General features: G+C 62.7%; 1 protein-coding gene across 7 annotated transcripts in view; it reads right to left on the reverse strand.

Annotated features, from left to right (window-relative positions):
- Positions 1-17994, reverse strand: part of SLC12A7 (solute carrier family 12 member 7) — a 71754-nt gene that overhangs the window by 40137 nt on the left and 13623 nt on the right. For 2 of the 7 annotated variants that reach the window (XM_026506636.4, XM_057312149.1), the window contains exon 1: positions 1729-1921. The exons of 2 other annotated variants lie outside the window; for them this stretch is intronic. In XM_026506636.4, the coding sequence (XP_026362421.3) occupies positions 1729-1867 (139 nt within the window). In that variant the 5' untranslated portion in view covers positions 1868-1921. Of the gene's footprint in view, positions 1-1088; positions 1214-1728; positions 1922-17994 lie in introns of those variants that run through there. 3 more of the 7 variants (XM_057312151.1, XM_026506637.4, XM_057312150.1) reach the window with 3 other exon arrangements.

Here is a 17994-nt window from a genome sequence, read left to right on the forward strand (position 1 = left end):
CCAGGGAAAAGGAAGAGTGTAGAGCACAAAACGTCAAAGACCCAGTGACTTCTGTGCGGGCTCAGCTCGGGATCACAAGCGCAGCTCCGAGGCAGGCTTTGCGAGAAGGTGAGCGCGAAGCCCACGACCGCATCTGCCCGCACTCCGGAGTCAGAGATCCCGCGAGGCAACGAGATTCCAGGCGAGCCCTTGGCAGGAAGGGAAGGAGATGAAAGCTGAGAGAGTGGGCAGCAGTCAGTGAGGGCGGGCGGGGGCTCAGGACCCCGGCCCCCCACCAGCCCAGATGGGCACTACGCCCAGCCCTCCTGGCAGCCGCAGGGCCTGGCTCTGAGCCCATGGGCCCAACAGCACCACGCAGAGCTTCTAAACGGAGGGACAAGGAAACGAGCAGGAAGAAAATTACCCCACCTTCAAAACAAGACACACTCCAACTCTGGAAGGAAAGGACCGCAGTCCGCCCAAGAAGGGGCCAGCGGATGGGCTGCGGGACACGCAGGCAGGGCTGCAGAGAATCCTCTGGAAACGTGAGGCACTGCTGGTGGCCGCTGGGACACGGCTCTACCCAGGAGGACGATGCCAGAGCTCAAAACCAGGGAGAGGCTGCGCACAGGCTGCCTTCACCTGCCACCTGCTCGCGAGCCCTCAAGCCAGGCAGCGGCCACCACCTGTCCCAGGCCCTAGGACACACACAGGAAAGCTGGACAGGGGCCTCACCCCACGGGGGGAAGGGACACCTAAGGAGGGGGTGCACCTGAGGGTGGCTGCTGCTAGAAGGTGCCTGGCCTTACCACGGGGTCTGGGCCACCGGGAGCACGGAGCCTCTGCCCAAAGACAGTGGACTGTTCTCAGAGGACCCCAATTCTAGAGCAGAGCTACTGGGGGTGACCCACTCATCACCCCGGGGGGAACCTGGGGTATGGAGCCTGGAGAACAGAGGGAGCAGGCCTGGGGGATGCCCCGGAGAGAAAGTGAAAGCACTAGACACCTCCTGAGCCCAGAAACAAAGAGGGTCCAGAGGACCCCTCCGCCACACCACAGCTCTGCTGAGATGGGGCGGCCCCTCCCCCAGCCCCGCCGGGCCGGCCTACCTTCCTGCGGATGACCCCACAAAAGCGCGGGTTTGTGGGCAGTCAGGAGGCCCACAGTGCTGGGCTCTCGGCCGGGCTTATCGGACCGGCGGCCCTTTGCCCCAGCGCGCAAGAGCAGAGCAAAGGCAACAGGAAGGAAGCAGGAAGGCGCTCCGGCGGCCCTAGCGGGTCTCGCCCGGGACCTGGGGGGCCTGGACGTTCTCACGGAGGGGGGAGGCCCCTCCCCGTTTCCATAACTACCCCGGGCGTCCCACCCCGAGTGCGAGAAAGAAGGTGCTTCTAGTGTCCCGGGAGGGTGGGCCAGGCATGGAACAGCAAAGCTCAGCCCCCACCCCTGGGAGCCCTGCGCCCCCGCGATAAGCCCGGTGAGGGGGCTCTGCAGGCAGGAGGGGTGCCGGGGGCTAAGAGGGGGGTCGTGGGAGGTAGACGTGGTGGGGAGGGAGAGGGACCGTTGGGGGGACCCCCGAGGGAAGCGGTGGGGGAGAGGGGGTGGAAAGCAGCCTTCCTCGGGGTAACGTCCCTGCGTCCTCCTCCTCCAGACCCCTCCCGGGTTCCAGGGCCGCCCCTCCTCCCGGCCGTCCCCGGGCCCCGCGCAGCCCGGCTCCGCCTTTGTCCGGCGGGCAGGTGCGGCCGCGCTCACCCGGGCTCTGACAGTCGGGCTCGCCCTCGGGGGGGCCCGGCGCCTCGGTCCCCTCGGTCCCCTCGGCCGCCTCGGCCGCCTCGTCCTGGCCGCCGTCCGCCCTAGCCTCCACCGGCACCACAGTGAAGTTGGTGGGCATGGCGCTCCGCTCTCGGCTCCGGCCGGCACTCCGACCCGCGCTCCGCCGACTCGCCGCGGGACTTGGGCGCAGGGGCGGGGTCCGCGCGCTCCGCCCCCGGCTCGGCTCGCCCCGCCCCCTGGCCACGTGACCTCACCTGCTGTCCCCTTGGCCTCCGGAAAAGTTTGCGCGCGGCGGGGCGGGGCGCCTTCCGCAGAGGTCCCCTCCCCGACCGCCCGCGCTTCCAGGGTGCCCCCTCCCTCTGCATCACCCCGCCCAGAGCAGGCCCTTGCCCGCCCTATCCTCCCCGCCACTGTGCCCCCAGCTGGCCCCCGCCCGCAGGGTCCCCGCACAAGCAGTGTGGAGCCCTCGAGGACAGAGCAATACCCCCCCCCCCAATCCACCAGACCAAGCGGGGATCTGGTCTCCCCTCTCCATCCCTGCCTGGCTCAGGCGCCCCCAGCGCAGGTGTTTCCAACCAGACGGAGCCATGCTCAGCAGGGGCTGGGCGTGGGGAGTGGAGACCACTGTGGGGGAGGCTGTCGGGGCTGCTGGGGGGCTCTGTCCTCAAGGGACATAACCCAGACAAGTTACCAAGGGTCTGAGACAGGTCCTGGCCTACAGAGGACCCCAGGCCTTTCCCCTCCGCTCAAGGGAGTGCTTCCAGTCTCTGTGCCAAGGAGCCCTCCCTTTCCTTCGTCTGGGCCCGGCTGGGGCAGCCAGGGAAGGGAAGGGAGGCCAGGTGAGGGGGGGCTCCGGACTCCAGTCAGGTACCCCCCAGGACGCCACTGGCCTGCATCTTCCAGGACCTGGAGCTCTCCTGAACAAAGGACACGTGAAAAGGAGGCAACAACAAAATGCCCATCAAAGTGAAAATAAGTTCTGGCATCCAAGTCCTGATGGCGTCCAGGTGCACTGAGCCCAAGGGAGGTCCTGTTTCACGGCCGGAGAGCAGAATCACAGGAGGGCGAGCAAGCGCACCACGCACTCAGGATCACCAGGAGGGGCCGAGCACCCCTGAAACATGTGGTTCTCTCTGGTCTTGGCATTACGAAGGTATGCATTTTCTCTGCACTTTTTCATATTAACAACAAACAATATAAAACCAAACTCAGAAAGTCCATTCCCAATTAAAGACAAAAGAAGTCGGTCAGGTGGCCCGGGTTCCAACCCTCTGCCCCAGGCTCCCGGCCCCACCCAGCACCAGCACCAGCTTCCCCAGGTGGCCTGGGCCAGCCAGGGCCAGCTGGCTGCCCGGGACTGCTCTCGTGTACACTCACGCCCCAGCTTCCACAGAGAGATACGGAGTCCCGTGGCAGGGGTCAGGAGTGTCAGATGGCGGAGCTGCCTTCCTGGGGCAGCAACAAGAAAGGTGGGGAGAAGGCCACCCCCCCCCAAGTAGAGAAGGGTTTCCAGATGTCCTTCTCAGGGAAGGGCCGCCTTTGTGGAAAGAGTCTGGGCATCGCTCAGCAAAACTGCAGAGTGTGTGTGGTGCGGAGGGTAGGAGTGTGGAAACGGAGGCTTGCACGGCCCTGACCAAGCCCCTGCACTCAGCACTGGTCACCAAAGCTGTGGCCCCTGGGGTGCGGGGAGCTCTGGAGCAAGAGGGCTGCCAGCCTCCCTCCAGACCAAGTGGTGTCTGACCACAAGTGATCCCAGGAGCTCACCAGTTGGGCCCACACCTTCACTCTACAGATGAGGAACTGAGGTCCAGAGGTAAAGGGCCATTCACAGGGGCTGGGGGGTGACTCTCTTCTCGCTTCGTTTTCAGAGGCTATGGCTGACCCTCCAACTTTCCCGGCCCGAGAGTTCAGCTTGTCTTTCCGGGCTGGCAGCGTGCTGTCCAGGATCCACCAGGGAGGATGCGTGGGGGACGGGGGTGCCAACCGCCCCGGGTCCAGGGCAGAGACCAGCCCTGGCAAACCAAGACCAGCTCTCCCAGGAAGTTGGCACCTTTAGGCTGGAAGAGCCTGGCACCCACATGGGTGCCCACCCCTGTGGACCCGGGGCCAGTCCTGAGGAAAAGGCCAGCTCCTGCCACAAAGGGAGAAGACCCTCCACAACGCTACTGGACTGAGAGCCAAGCCCACCCGGAAGGCAGGAGTGCAGGGAGAAGGGAGAGGGGGGATGTGGGGGGCGGAGAAGGTAGGAGGGGAGGAGGAGGAGAAAGCAGGAGGAAAGAGGGGCGACAGAAGGAACCTGAGCAGCTCAAGAGGGAGGCGGAGGGGAGGGAGGCCCCTTTACTTAAAGCCGAAGTTCCTTCTGCAGAGCAAACAGTGTGGTGAGCCGTCCCTGCCAGGGGGCAGTGTGAGGACAGCAGGGGACAGAAGTCTGAGAGGGGAGAGGTCACTTCAGGAGCCTTTTCCGGCTCTGTGGCAACTGGACTCTGCTGGCTGGCAGGGCGGGGAGAACGTTCTCTGAGGGGTCCACCCAAGGCCCAAGTCTGCCCCTCCCCTCCTGCCGGGGCTCAGGAAGGGGGCTGCCGCAGTGGTCCCCCGCAGGGCACAGTGGGGCGGCAGGCCAGACCGGGCACCCCCCCCCTCGCCCCGCCCCCGGCTCTCTGCTGGAGCCCTCGGCCCCAGGCGCACACCCTGTGACCACTGGCGTCTGGGTGGCTTCCCGGCTCAGAAGCCCTGCAGCCTGCCCTGGGGACACAAGTCCGGCTCTGAGCAGGGCGGGGCGGGCTCTCTGCCCTGAGCACTGAACCGGTTCTGGGGTTCTGCAAACAATGGCCTGACTCTCATTGTCGGCCTGACTCTCATTGTCACCTGAGGACACAGAAGCAAGAACGGCTGTAAAGGACGCTATGGGACCATGGGACCATGGGATCGTCGTAGGGGTTGTGTGACTGCTCTCACGCTAGTCTTGCACTTTCTGTGCGTCGGAAATCTTTCAAAATAAGGTAATTTTATAGCTCTCGTAAAACCTCCTGGTTTTGAAGGGACATGGCCATCTCTTAAAAACACCGTCCTCTGCATGACCTCCAGTGCCCCCTGGCAGCTGTCCGCAGCTCAGGACGTCCTGTGGGGGACTGTGGGGCACATCCGCGGAGGCAGTGCTGAAGGAGGGCCTGGAGCCTGGAATCGGAAGCTGGGAAGGTGGGATCCCATCTCCAGAGCTCCTGGGAGACCTTGCTGGGCTTTGTTTTCTGAGATAAGCAAGTAACGTTAAGAGACCGGAAGTTAGAAAGCATACAGGACTTGAGTGCTAAATAGGGTTTATAATGCTCTAGCACGGACGGAGTCCACTTCAGCCAAACCCCCCAGGGACCCCACGGTGGCTGGTGGCTGGCAGGGGACTTTCGTACCATGCCCACAGTTCTCTTCTCCCACCAGGGAGCTGGTGGGAATCCTGTGCCCCTGCTCCCACCTGTCAGGACACTGATTACAGAAGAAACGCTTCCTTTCGCCGTTCTTTGGCGCTTGAGACGCCGGAATACCGCTTTGCCCTCACACCCTGTTCTGGGTCCACAGGTCACTTCTTTTCAAATAAATCTTGGTGGAAATTCGAGAAGCCCATTGCCACGCAGGTGGGGTCTGAAAGCATGTCTGCAACCGAACCGAGATGCTGGCTCCTGATGGTGGCTGCCACCTTCTCCCCAAGCCCCTCCCGGGGCCTGGACACAGGACACCCTCGCCCCTAGGCCAGGACCATGCACCGGCAGGGACCCTTCTGCCCCCCACACCCACATGGCACTGCCCAGACCCCTGAGGGCCATCTGCTTGGTGCGGCAGGTATCTCAAACCCCTTCAGAAATGTCTGAAGCCACGGAGCCTCAGCGTGACCTCTGCATCCATTCCTGCCCATCTCACCACGATGAGTGTCCTGGGGCCCATGCGGGCCAGTGCCCCGGCTTCAGCCCCTCCCACAGGAGCTGGGGTCACGGGTGGTGGTGAGGAGCCCCAGAAACTGTCAGGCAACAGGGCTTCTCGCCAGGACATCCCTTGTCCACCCAGGCCCTGTTCCCCGGGCTCCTCCACCCACACTCCTGGCCCGGGCCCCGGCCCCGTGGCTCCTGCGTAGGCAGGGCAGGCCCCACCCTTCTCCAGAGGCTGTCAAGGAGCCAGGCGCAAGCCAGGAGGGCCCGTTCCCCTGGACTTCCCGCGAATGGGAAGGTAGGGACAGGAGCATCCAGCTTTGGGCCTTGGTGCCCCTGACCTCCCTTCAGGCCCAAATGCCTCATTGTCCTCCCACCGCCAGGGTCTAGCAGGCCGTTCCCAGACACCGTCCCTCCGAAGGCCTCACATGTGACTCCCAGGTTCCAGTGCATATGACTGACGTCCACTCAGGATCTTTCTGCAGACAGGGCTGGCCAGGCTTCACCCCTCAGCCTGCCATGGAGCCCCTGGCAGGCTCGCAGGACACGCCATGGGGCCCCCACACTGGGCTGGGCCTGCGTGTGAGGTGACACCGTCAGGGAGGCCCCGAGCTTGCGGGAGCACAGCCTAATGTCAAGCTCCTTGAGACAGATTCACACTAAAAATGGTGGCTGTGGCGTCCCCTCGTGGCCTCGAAGGCACTCTTCCTGAAAGAGAAAGTGTCTAAGTGGACTCCGGTCCTCACATAGCTCCATCCAGAATGGAGAAGTCGCCCCAGGGCACCAAGACAGCTGTCATCCACGCGGCCGGCCAGGCATGTCCGGATTCTACAAGGAGCCCGCAGATCAGTAAGGAGAAGACAGCAGCAGGACAGAGGACTGCCACGGCCACGTGTAAGGACGCCAGCCCACGGCCACAGACCAGGCCGAGCACAGGCGTGGATAGCGTGCAGCCACGTTGGGAGACCCACACTCGTCTTGGCCAGGAGCCCCAATCCCCCTCCCCGCAGGGAGTTACAGGGACCAAGGACCCACACTGGGCCGCTCCGAGCAGTGCATTCGTGTTGGCCACACTGGAGACGGCCCACAAGCCCATGGACACAACGGGCAGAGGGACGGGGGTGTCCATGAGGTGCCAACCACGGACACGGCTGGCCAGTCCCTCACCGTGTGGGTGAGAGGAGGCCGTGTGACCCTGGCCGCCTGCAGCTCGGGGCGGACAGGGCCAGTCCAGCCCAGACGTCAGGACGGGGAGCACAGAACTCACCAGTGTAGCCCATGATCGCACCTCACTGCGGGCCACGCCTCGTGGGAGAGAGAAAGCGTAGCACCCGCCCAATGCCCGGGGATGCAGCTCGGCTGCAGGAGAGAAGGGGACACAAGCACAGGAGCCCCAGGCCCCCGACACACCTTCTCCCTGCCCGAACCCCTCGTTTCCCAGGCAGGGGGCCACCTGGGCCGCCCTCTCCCAAGCTCTGCCTACCAGGCCACCTAACTCTTTGTTAAATCACAAGGACACCTCGGAAGAACTCCACCTGGCCCAACGCGGTCCCGAGGCTCGGAGATCCCAGGTGGCCTTCCCGCTGGTGGGTGGGTGATGGGCTGTCGGCCCCGTGGTATTTGGCCCTGACGGAGGCCTGCACCCGGGCCAACGCGAGAGACCGAGCGCCTGCATCTGCTCCCTCAAGGCCCTTCGAGCCTCGTGGGGCAAGGGAGGCCAACGTCCAGGCCCCTTTGCTCATTTCCCTCATCCTCACCCCAAGCCCCAGGTGGGGACTATCCCAGCACTCACCATATATCAGGCACTACTCGGGGTCTTTTTCTGTGTGGCCCCAACTAGTCATGAAGAAAGAAAAAAACAACCACCTGTAGGCACAATAGTGACTCCATCCTGTGGGTCCCGGGGAAGGCACGTGGCGTGCGGGACCTCACCCAGCACAGGCAGGGCTGGGACGGGAGGCGCGGCAAAAGCCGGGTGTGTCCACGGTCCTGCAGGGGTGAGTGCAGGCCCAGATGGAGCTCTGCCTTCCCTGGGACCGAGCCCACCGCCCACCCACACGAGCCCAGGCCCCGAGGTGGGGAGCCCCAGATGCCTGGACACAGGCCACCCTCAGGAGTCGGGCGGGCTCTCCCAGGAAAGGGCAGCTGGCCTCGTCCTGTGGCCGTCAGGAGGCGGTGTCCCGACGGGCGGGGCGATGGTAGGGGTCATGTGACCCCCAGGGCAGGTCAGTGCCTCACTGACCAGTTCTCCCACAGGCTCAGCTCCATCCCCGAGGATCACTGTGCCAGGCACTGTGGCCATCCTTGGACACACAGAGTGGGGCAAAGTGGGTCCCACATCCCAGGCTTTGTCTGGCGCAGAAGGCCAGGTCCTCAGGCCTGAGGAGGGAGGTGGACTATGGATAGTGCTTCGAGGAGTGGGCCCTTGGGAGAAGGAGGCCCTGGCCATGGCCCTGCAGGGCTGCCAGCTTGGGGGCCAGGCCCGAGCAGAGCCGACGTCAGGTGTCACCCCCCGACCAGACTGTGGCATAGGAGCTGGACAGGAGGCCACCAGGAATGCAGGGAAGTGGGTGGATGGGGCACGCCAGGTCCTAGAGGACAGCTGCCTTCCTCTGGGGCCAGCATCTGCTCCAGGCGTCTTGGCTGGGCACTCAGGGGTCTGTTGCCTGGACCCTCCTCCCAGGGAGGCCAAGTATGGCCCTGGAAGCCACTGCACAGCCACCCCAAGAGGACTGGCTATTGGAGCCGGCCTGGGCCAGCCGCAGCGGGAACCCGGCCGCCCCCACCGCCAGCCCATTTGTCTTTGGGCTCGCTGTTCTGGGGGAGTGCCAAACTGCCCCGGGGTCTCCAGGCCCCAAAGCAAGACTGCTTTGCCACACCAGCTTCGCCCTCAGGCCCACAGTGATGGCACCCCTTCCTGCGAGCTTGTCCCTCCCGCGGCTCCCGAGGGGTTTTGGGGAAGGCCAAGGGTGGGGCACTGCGGCCTCGGGCCTGGGCGTGTCTGCGCCGTCCTTCGGCTGTTGTCTGTGGGAGACCGTGGTGACCCCCGTGGTCCCCAAGTCCTGTGGGGGATGGTCACTGGGTCATCCTAGAGTCCCTGAGACCACACCAGCGTCCCCTCTGAGGACGGGACCCCACTCACAGGGCTGTGGTGATGACGGGGTGCGGTATTCTTGGGAGGGGGGCAGCTTTGAAACCCGACAAGCATTGGGATCTCAGACAATGTAGTCAGTGGGGGTGAAAGCCATCGGCCACCGCGCTGTGACCGTGTGTGGGACGCGCAGGCCTGCCCTCGCGGCTGCTCTGAGTCCTGGCACACGGGGCTGCTGGGCCTCCTGCACCCAACCCCAGGTATTCGACAAAAATGTCGACTCGTTTTGATTTTTCTTTCCCTTGCCAAAAAATCAATTTTGTTTAATTGTGGTAAAACACACAGAATATTAAACAGACTGTTTCAACCATATCGAACTGAGTAGCTCAGTGGCATTAAGGATGCTCACGAGTGTTGGCACACCTGAGGCGGCGGCTGGATGGCGTGGCTCTGATGCCCCAAAGAGGAAATGGGACCTGCGAACAGCCGGGCGGCCTTCCCGAACGAGCCAGCCGCTCACACTATGGCCGATGAGATCATCTCCTGGCTTCGTCGCCTCTGAAACCCGTCTCTCGCTCCTGGGGAGGTTCCTAACCGCGTCTGCCCAATCAAGGTCTGCTCAGATGAACCCTTGAAAAAATAACTGTAATGTGCCTCGGTTTACCTTTTAACACATTATTGTGCAAACCATCACCACCGGCTGTCCCCAGAACGCTGTCCATCTTGCAAGACGGAAGCTCTGTCCCCAGGGAACACCCGCCCCGGCCCCCAGGCCCTGGAAACCACGTCCTCCTTTCTGCCTCTGAACGCGGTGACTGCAGTGTTTGTCCCATTGACCGCCAGTCTTGCTGAGGTCCGTCCACGCTGGAGCAGGTGTCCGTTTCCTTCCTTCTGAAGGCTGAACAACACTCCAGCGTGCGGACAGACGTTTTGTTTGTCCACTCGTCCGTCGATGGGCACTGGGGTTGTCTGCACCTTTCGGCTACCGTGAGTAACACCTGCTTCAATCAATGATCCCCCACCCCCCGCGTGGGGTGAGGTGGAGGAATTTCCAGGGACTGTACGCAAGGAAGAGACAAAAGCGTCGGAAGTCTGTCGTGGTGGCTGTAAGGCACCAGGCACCCACAGGGCCTCTGGGAGGAGACAGGACGGAAGGAGACTCTCCCTGTACCTTCTGGTTGGGTGGTGAGAGCCAGCGTTGCCGAGACAAAAATACTTCACCATCATTTCAATTAAACAGCTGCTGTCCAGAGATAAGCAGGTCACACTCAGGCGCCCGGGGCAGTGATTTCTATCCTATTATTATCCACAGCACAGATAAGGTGACCAACGGCTTCTCTCAAGGTCACACTTACCAGCCCAGGAAGGTGGGGACCTGCCCAGGGCTTCTGGATTCCGTCTGGGTCAGGGTTGGGGGCCTGCTCAGACGCCAGCCCCTAGGAGGGGGGAGGGCTCCCGCCGCGTCCTGTACCTCTGGGTGGGCCCCCGGCACCCTCGGGACGACACCGGCTGCCGCTCGCCTGGCAGCTGACTCTGGAATCGAGGCAGAAGGACCCTCCATGTTAATGAATAAAGCCTCCCCGTCAGCATGCCCCATGCCCCCAGCACGGCAAGGCCACAAGGCAAAGACCGAGGCCTGAGCAGAGGCCGCCCCCACCATGGCCTGAGAGAGCCGAGGGCCCTTGGAGCCCCAGCAGTCAGTTGTGCTGGACGGTTTCCAGCTGGGGGGGCCCCAAGCTGACATGGCCAACTCCACTCGGCAGCCTGAACCAAAACCCTTCTTCTACTCCACCAGGAGGAGAGGGAAAGGGCGGTGTGTGAGCCATATCTGAGTTAGATAACCATCTCCGGGCTCAAGTACCTCGGCCAAACATTAAATATTTGGCTCGGTCGCAGGAGAGCTGACCGAGGAAAGCGCTAGCGAGCCGGCTGCGGTCTATAGAGAACGACTTTTTGTGTAAATACCGCAAGTCATTAATTTCTATTTTCTCGGGGCAATGAGTTAAAAATACATTTTAAAAATAAGCTTGATTGCTGCCGAAGTACTCCAAGGTCACTTGGGCCTTGCAGCTCCAACCTGGGAGTCTGTCTGCCCTGACGGCAGCCAGGCCCTCCCAGAGGCAGCCGTCACAGGCCAAACACATGTCCAAGTGTGATGAGCACGGAGAAAAGTGGTAAAACGCACGTTGGCTAAGAGCGTCTGGTCGCCACTCTCTGCTTCCAGGGAGAAAGGACACGCACATGAAAAGAGCAGAACCAGGAAAATCTGCCACTCGGGTAAACCGCGCGAGGAAAACGGCTGCCCACCCAGATGTCCACGCCCGCAAACACAGTCCCTAAACACCGGCGACATCATGGCATTTCCAGGACACAAAACCTCTCCCCAAGCTGAAGGCCAACGGCTCCGGGCAGAAGCCCGGGGACGCAGAATCAGCAGGAGGGTGAGGAAGTTGGCGTGGAGTCAGGACGCGCACAGCAGCGGCCACGTGGTGTGGCGCTCTCATGCACAAACGCGAAATCCAGGTATTGAACGCAGCGTGTGGGCAACGCGGGCCCGAGAGGCTTCCTGGCTGCCACGCTCACTCACACAGACCCCAGCGAGCCAACACACCGCGGCAAGAAACGGGGAGCCCGTGCAGGGAGAACACAGAGCACTGAGAATACAGGCTCCATACCAAAGAAGGCACAGGGGCAGGAGCCCGCTCTGACTCACCGGGCGAGCACGCCCCAGACGAGACCTTCTAAGGGCATGTGCTCCGCGCCATCGCCCGGGACGGCAGAGGCGGACAGAACGTCCACGCTAACGGGCTTCAGACTCGCCTCTCAGGAACTGATAGAACAAGTGGACGAGGAGAAAAAAACCAGTGGAGATAAAGGAGCTGAGCACCCCACGTGTAAGGAGGTTGACCTAACGACCGGCGCTGGAGGCGCTCGGCCGCCAAGCACACACCGTGGCCGCGCTCCGCACCAAGCCAACCACGGTCCACTTCCAAGCTGGGGACGTGGCCTTACTCAGACCCTGGTCTTTGCAGAAGTGAGCGAGTTAAGGCAAGGTCACACTGGGTATGCGGGCACCGAGCCAGGACAGCTGGCCGTGTTGAAAGGAGAGAGGGACGGTTGACGACGCAGAGGGGACACAGAGGCGGGCTCTCGGCCGCCCAGCCAGGAGCCACCGGAAGCTGGAGGGATCCGGGCGAGACCCCCGGGAGCTCCTAGAGGGAGCGCCCGCCCCTCGACCCAGGCCCTGTCGCTTCTGGAAGGTCAGAGAGACCTGCTGTTGTCAGAAGCCACGGCCCCAGGTCATAGCTGCTGATGGTCGGGAGATGTTAGCAATCACTTCCCCGGAAGCATTTTGAAATTGTCCATGACAGAGACCAGTTCTTCGGGAAACAACCTACCCAGATTTTCACAGGGAGAACTAGCTGCTCTGAGCAGAGCCGCCTCTGCCGAGCCCAGTCAGACCCACCCACGCTCCGTCCCGACGGCGGCGCTGGCCCGATCCTCCAAACCCTTGGGAAACACCGCCGCTTGTAGTGAACTCCTCCAGACAGTTAAGAAAAAAGAGGGAATATTGCCTAACTCGTTTTATCAAATCAACGTTCGTCATCAAGGAGCTGAAAGATGAAACCACAATGCGACGTACTACACCCCGTGAAAATACCTACAATGCTGTTAACCGCTGGGGCCAAAGGTTCTATTTTTATCCTGGGGGAGGTTTCTCAAGAGATCACCTTTTGCTCATTCAAGAAGAAGTACAAGTAGGATTTGCATATTTCTGACAACCCGTGTTACCTGTCCGCACAAGTTTACTTAGAAACGGATGTGTCCAGGGCTGCCGGAGTGGCTCAGTCAGTTAAGCTTCCGACTCTTGGTTTCGGCTCAGGGTATGATCTCAGGGTCGTGGGTTCGAGCCCCGTGTCGGGCTCTGTGCTCAGCGGGCAGTCTGCTTGCCCCTCTCCCTCTGCTTCCCCCACTCACGTGCGCTCGTGCTCTCTCTCTCAAATAAATAAATAAAATCTTAAAAAGAAATGGATGCATCTCCTGGGAAGGCCCCGGGGACAGGCGGGGACCGTGGTGGCAGGGCTGCCGGTCTGGCTCACGGCTGCAGGTGCCGTCACACCAGAGCCGAGCGTGGTTGAAAACCTGTCCCAGTGCCAACCGGTCGTCCCGGGGCAGGAAGTCAGCAATACCCGCAGTCCGGTGAATCAAGGTCAGCTGCTCCCAGTTGCCTAGATAAAGCCTTTGTTGTCCCGCGGCACAAGAAACAAGACCTGCAGGACGACGCAGCTCTTACGCAGACCCTCTCGCTCCGAGAGGGGCTGTGGAGACCCGACACCATCTCTCCCAGCAATCAGCAGCAAACAAGCACCCGACCGACCGCCAGCCAATCAGGGAGGCTGCCTTGGGCTGGCCCCAGCCGCGGGTCTCCTGATGCCCTGAGGCATGCCCACGTGCAGATGCCCGACAGTAGTTTCTTTTCTCCTCACCCTGTTGATGGAAGGTTCTAGAATTAATCTTCTCAATGCAGGGAATGTGTCTTGGCCTCCATCACCCAACGCAGCCCCCGACGGTGCTCAACGATTATTTGCTAACCACCAAGCTTGGCCATCCAAGACTGGTCCTGCCAGAGGTGGGAGTGGGAGGAAGCCCACCTGGTTCTCATCAATCCCCACGGGTGCATGCAGGGGCGTGTGCGCACATGAGTATGTGTGAGCACATGTGAGTGTGTCCACCCAGGGCTTGGCCCTTCCTGGCGTACAGCCACATCTTCGCAGTCCAAGGGGCCTCCTCCAGCCACCACGAAGCCCTCCTGCTGCCCCCCTGTGCATTCCTGGGGCACGTGGCACCGGCTGGACGGGGTATCCACCTGGCCACCTCACTGCTCCAGGGAAAGCCTTGCCTCTTGCTTCCGAGAGGCGGAGACCCTGTACCCAGCTCGGACACACCCAGGTGGCACCAGGTGGGGCTGGAAGCATTTGGAAAGTAAACAGCTTTGTCTGCGCAAATACGGCCACGGCTGGGCTCTGCGGCCATGTGCCACACCAGCTGCTGGGCAGGGAAGCTGGACCCCGGGTCCCAGGAGCAGCCTCGGCCTTCGGGTGGGGGAGGGACATCCAGGGGACGGTGCGGTGGGAGGGGCCACGGGCATGCGGACGCCGAGTGTGAGTGTGTGCTGTATATTGTGCCACAGTTAAAAGCTAAATGTCAGAAGTCTGTGTAGCTCCACTGAAGGAGCTCGGCCCTGCGGTGAGAGCCGCCACCGCTCCTCCCCGAGGGGCGGGGTCCCACGGAGCTTCTGCACCAGCCCCAGGCCACCAGGAGAGTCACCTGGGGACCTGCAGGGTCAGCCCGAGACCCCAGGGATTTCCCGGGGCTTCCCGTTCTGCCCTCCAGCCCCCCTGGGGTACACAGGCCCCACCAGAGCAGGAGAAACTGCAGCGCCCCCAGGGTCCCAGGGGCCTCACCCAGGGTCCAGGCCGGAGCCTCCAAGCCCCACACGAGTGAACCCGGGGGCCCCCAGGAGCCAGCTACAGGGACGCTGCCCCGGGGCAGAGCCCCAGCCTGGACCCTGGTGGGTGTTCCACGGGAACAGAACAGAAGGATCTGGGGGGGGGGGGGCGTTGGTGATCACAGACCCCGCGGAGCCCTGCCCAGACCTGGGGCTTCAAGAGGAAAAGTCGCTGGATCAGAGGGGGAGGTCCTGTGCTGCCTGCAGGCCCGGGTTTGGGTGTCCAGGGAGGGGCGTCCACACAGGGACAGGCCTGCACACACCCCAACTCTGTCCTGAAGAGGGAAGTTAGCAAACCCACCTCCGTAACTTTATTTCTGGATATGGTCGAGAAAGCAGGCAGAAAATCACCTAAAACTGCATCGTGTGGTGTACACGAGGCTGCAGGGGTGACCGTCCTGCTGGCCCCTCGAGGCAGCCACGTGGGCAGCTCCAGGACCCTCCAGAACCTTCCAGAGGCCACAGCACATGCTCCGGCCAGGGACGGGGTCCCCGGGTGAGTGTCATGGGCCGGGAGCACCTCTGCGGCCTCAGGGGCAGCTTTACGAACCCTGGCAGGACCCTGACCGGGGAGGGTGGTCTGCGGGCTACACAGGCCCAGGGCACTGGGGTGCGGGTCAGGAGACGCCCAAGCAGAGCTGGGGGAGGGGTGGGAGTCGGTGCTGCGAGGCTGGCCTGGAACTTTCCGACCCCTGGCCTCCTGGCAGGATCTGAGACAGACAAGGGCACAAGCAGGGTCCGGCGGCGTGCAGACAAGGTCTCAGAGGTGACCCGAGGACAAGGCGGCCTCAGGGGAGAAGAGGTGACCCACACAGGTCTGACTTTGACCCCACGTCCCACGGTCTTCCGCTGCCCCCTACTGGCAGCCCTGGTAGTGGCCTGACGGGCCTTGGGCACTGCCGTCCAGCTTCAGAAACGGCCTGTTTCCACGGGCACCCGCACTAGAGAGCCAAGTGTCCGAACCGCACGCGGAAGGTTCCGGAAACTCAGCATCTCGCCAGCCTGGGATACACACAGCCCCACATGGCCCCTTGTGGACCATCTCCACAGGCCCCGAGGGCAGCAGAGGGGACCAGGCCCACGGTCTCCTCTCCGCACAGCCCAGGTCTCCGGGGAGATGGGACCACAGGAGCCGACCCCCAACAGTGACAATGGACGCAGGGCCCACTGACCCCCTGCATCCACGCACCAGCTCCTGTCCCTATCCTGCCCTTCTGTGGTGACCCCCTGAGTGAGGAGCCCTCTCTGGGCTGAGGCTGTTCCAACACCCGCCCACGTCCCCTCCGCTCGTCCAGGGCACTTCCACCGCATGGGCTCCCAGCCTCCTCCCCTTCAGGACCCAGGGGCGTCAGCAGCCCTAAAGCCAGCCCCACAAGAACCTCGTGGTTGGAGGGCTCCCGACGGGCTCCCAACACAGGCACGCGGGCAAATCGGAATTTCAGATAAATACTGAATTTTGCTTTGGTGAGGTAGGTCCCACGTCTTGCGTATGCCAAGGATTACTTGTGCCTGGAAGGTCAGGGCGTCCGTCCCACGCTGCCGGCGGCTCGGTCTGGCTGCCCCGAGCTCGGGGCATGAGGAGAGTGTGCGTGGGCAGGCGTGGCTTTCTGAGGGGCCGTGGCCCCAGGGTCCCGCCAGCCCGCCTCTCCCAGGGAGTGGAAGATTTTCAAGGGCTCCCTGGACACTCTGCCCTGCAGGACCCCCTGGGAGGGAATTAGGCAAGAGCCCGGAGCCGCCTGGACTAGCAATTACGCACATGTTTTCCCCACGTTTTAGAGTCAACAGGAGCTCCTGCAAGACAGGCAAGGGCGCCCCCAGCAAATAGCTTCGCGGGCAGGCTCTGGGTGCGAAGGACAGGCCCAGCCGTGGCCACTGAGCTGACTGGCCAGTCACCTCGCCATGACTCAGCGTCCAAGGGACCCTTCCTCAGCACAGAATCCCCTCCCAGCACAGAAGGCCAATGAGCTGAAAGAGAGAGAGAGAGAGGACCTCGGGGCACAGAGAGGGAAAGAAACCAGCAGGCCCTTGTCTGTGTGTGTGTTTTCTTGTCCAGCCAGCGCATGGGGTGGGGAGGAAGAAATCCCCAAACCTCGAGAGCCAGCCCCCTGCACTTCCCTCCGGTTTCTCCTGCCGAGCGCTGAGGCCTCCATTCTCAGGAGTCTGAGCCTCCCCTGCAAACCATGCCCCACACTGGCAGCCACAGGACCTTTGCTCTTGGAGAAAGTACTTCTCTGGGACTGTCACGGATGTGCCCCATGGTGCACGGCCAGCCACTTTCCACGGCTCACCTCGAGGCCACTATGTCCCCTCCACTGCAGGGGCTGTCCACCCCCCCGTCAGAAATCTGAAAACAAACAAGTGAACAGAAGTCTGAGTCCAGGAAGGACCCAGAGCCTGCTCCCCTCAGACAACAGGACCTTGCCCCCAACCCTGGCAGTGACCCGTCCAGATGGTCGAGACTTGGTCAGTGACCACCCCACTTCCAGCTCAGGACTGACCACAGGAGGCCAACTCGATCCCCGAACCAACCACACAGGAGGCTGGCTCCTCGTCCCCGCCTCCGCCGAACTCCCCTGCACCCCGACCAGACCCAGACCCCCTCTCCGCCGTGCCGCTCTCCCACTCCCCGGCCTGCCTGGGCCTGTGTGCCGGACCCGTGATGGACCCACCCCCTCCCCACAGCATGCTCTGCCACTGCCCACCCCAGGTCTTCTTCACATCTCAGGTCCCATCCTGACATCGGCACTGCCCCAGGGCCTTTGCACTGCTGGCCTTGGGCTGGACATCGGGGCTGCTTAGGGCACCTCTTCCCGGAAGTGGCCTTTGTACTCAAGGCCCTTCCTGCTTGCTCCAGCACGTCATCTGAACTCACAGCAGCGTGAGAGGGGTGGGTCCTCACACCCAGGTCTAAGCCAGGTCTGCCCCCGACCCTCATTAGGGGACGCACGTGTTTCTGAGACCACGGAGCGGATTCTGCTGGGTCAATGGCCGCGAAGCCACACACCCTTCACTTGGGTTGGGTGACAATCACCGCGTTGGGGCTGAGAAAACCTGTGCAGGATGCCCCTCGCGGGGGTCCTACCCCTCCCAAGACGACCGCCCACACTCACAACTGGGATGTGTCCCCGGAACCGGGCGAGTTCACCCGTGGACGGGGTTGCCCCCAGCGCTTTGCTGACAGTCGGGGCTGTCCCACCAGCCGCCCCCTGAGCCCGGCAAGAAGGGAAAAGCACCGAGCCACCGCACGGCAGCTCGCGGCGGTTAAAACGTACGCCGGCGCACCGAACCCACAGATACCCTCCTTCTCCGAACAAAGTAAGAGAGGTACCACGCGCGCCGTGGCCCTGCTGCCTCAGACCACCACGCCTGCTCTGCGAAACGGTCTCATTTGGCAGCCGCACACGGACTGTGCTGTGTGCACAGGAAGGTACTAAAGGACGGGGAGCCCGCGGCACGGCCCTCCTGGCGTGCGGGCATCCCGAATCCCTCGTCCCGCTCTGGTTCTGCCTCGGGCTCTGCGCAGACGTCACAGCCAGAAACCCTCCGGGTGCTCGAAGCCGCAGTCACAGCCCGGCTTCCAAGCAAAGCAAGTCACCCGAGGTGAGCAGAGTTCAAATGACTCTTGGTGATAAAACGCAGGCGGGCCGCCCTGGGGGGAGCGCGAGGAGCGCAGGGAGAGGAGGGGACGCCGCTTCTACAAAGACAGTCACTGGTTTACAAGCATGCCTGGC

Source organism: Ursus arctos, unplaced genomic scaffold (assembly GCF_023065955.2).
Source record: "Ursus arctos isolate Adak ecotype North America unplaced genomic scaffold, UrsArc2.0 scaffold_15, whole genome shotgun sequence".
In the NCBI taxonomy this organism is placed as follows: domain Eukaryota; kingdom Metazoa; phylum Chordata; class Mammalia; order Carnivora; family Ursidae; genus Ursus; species Ursus arctos.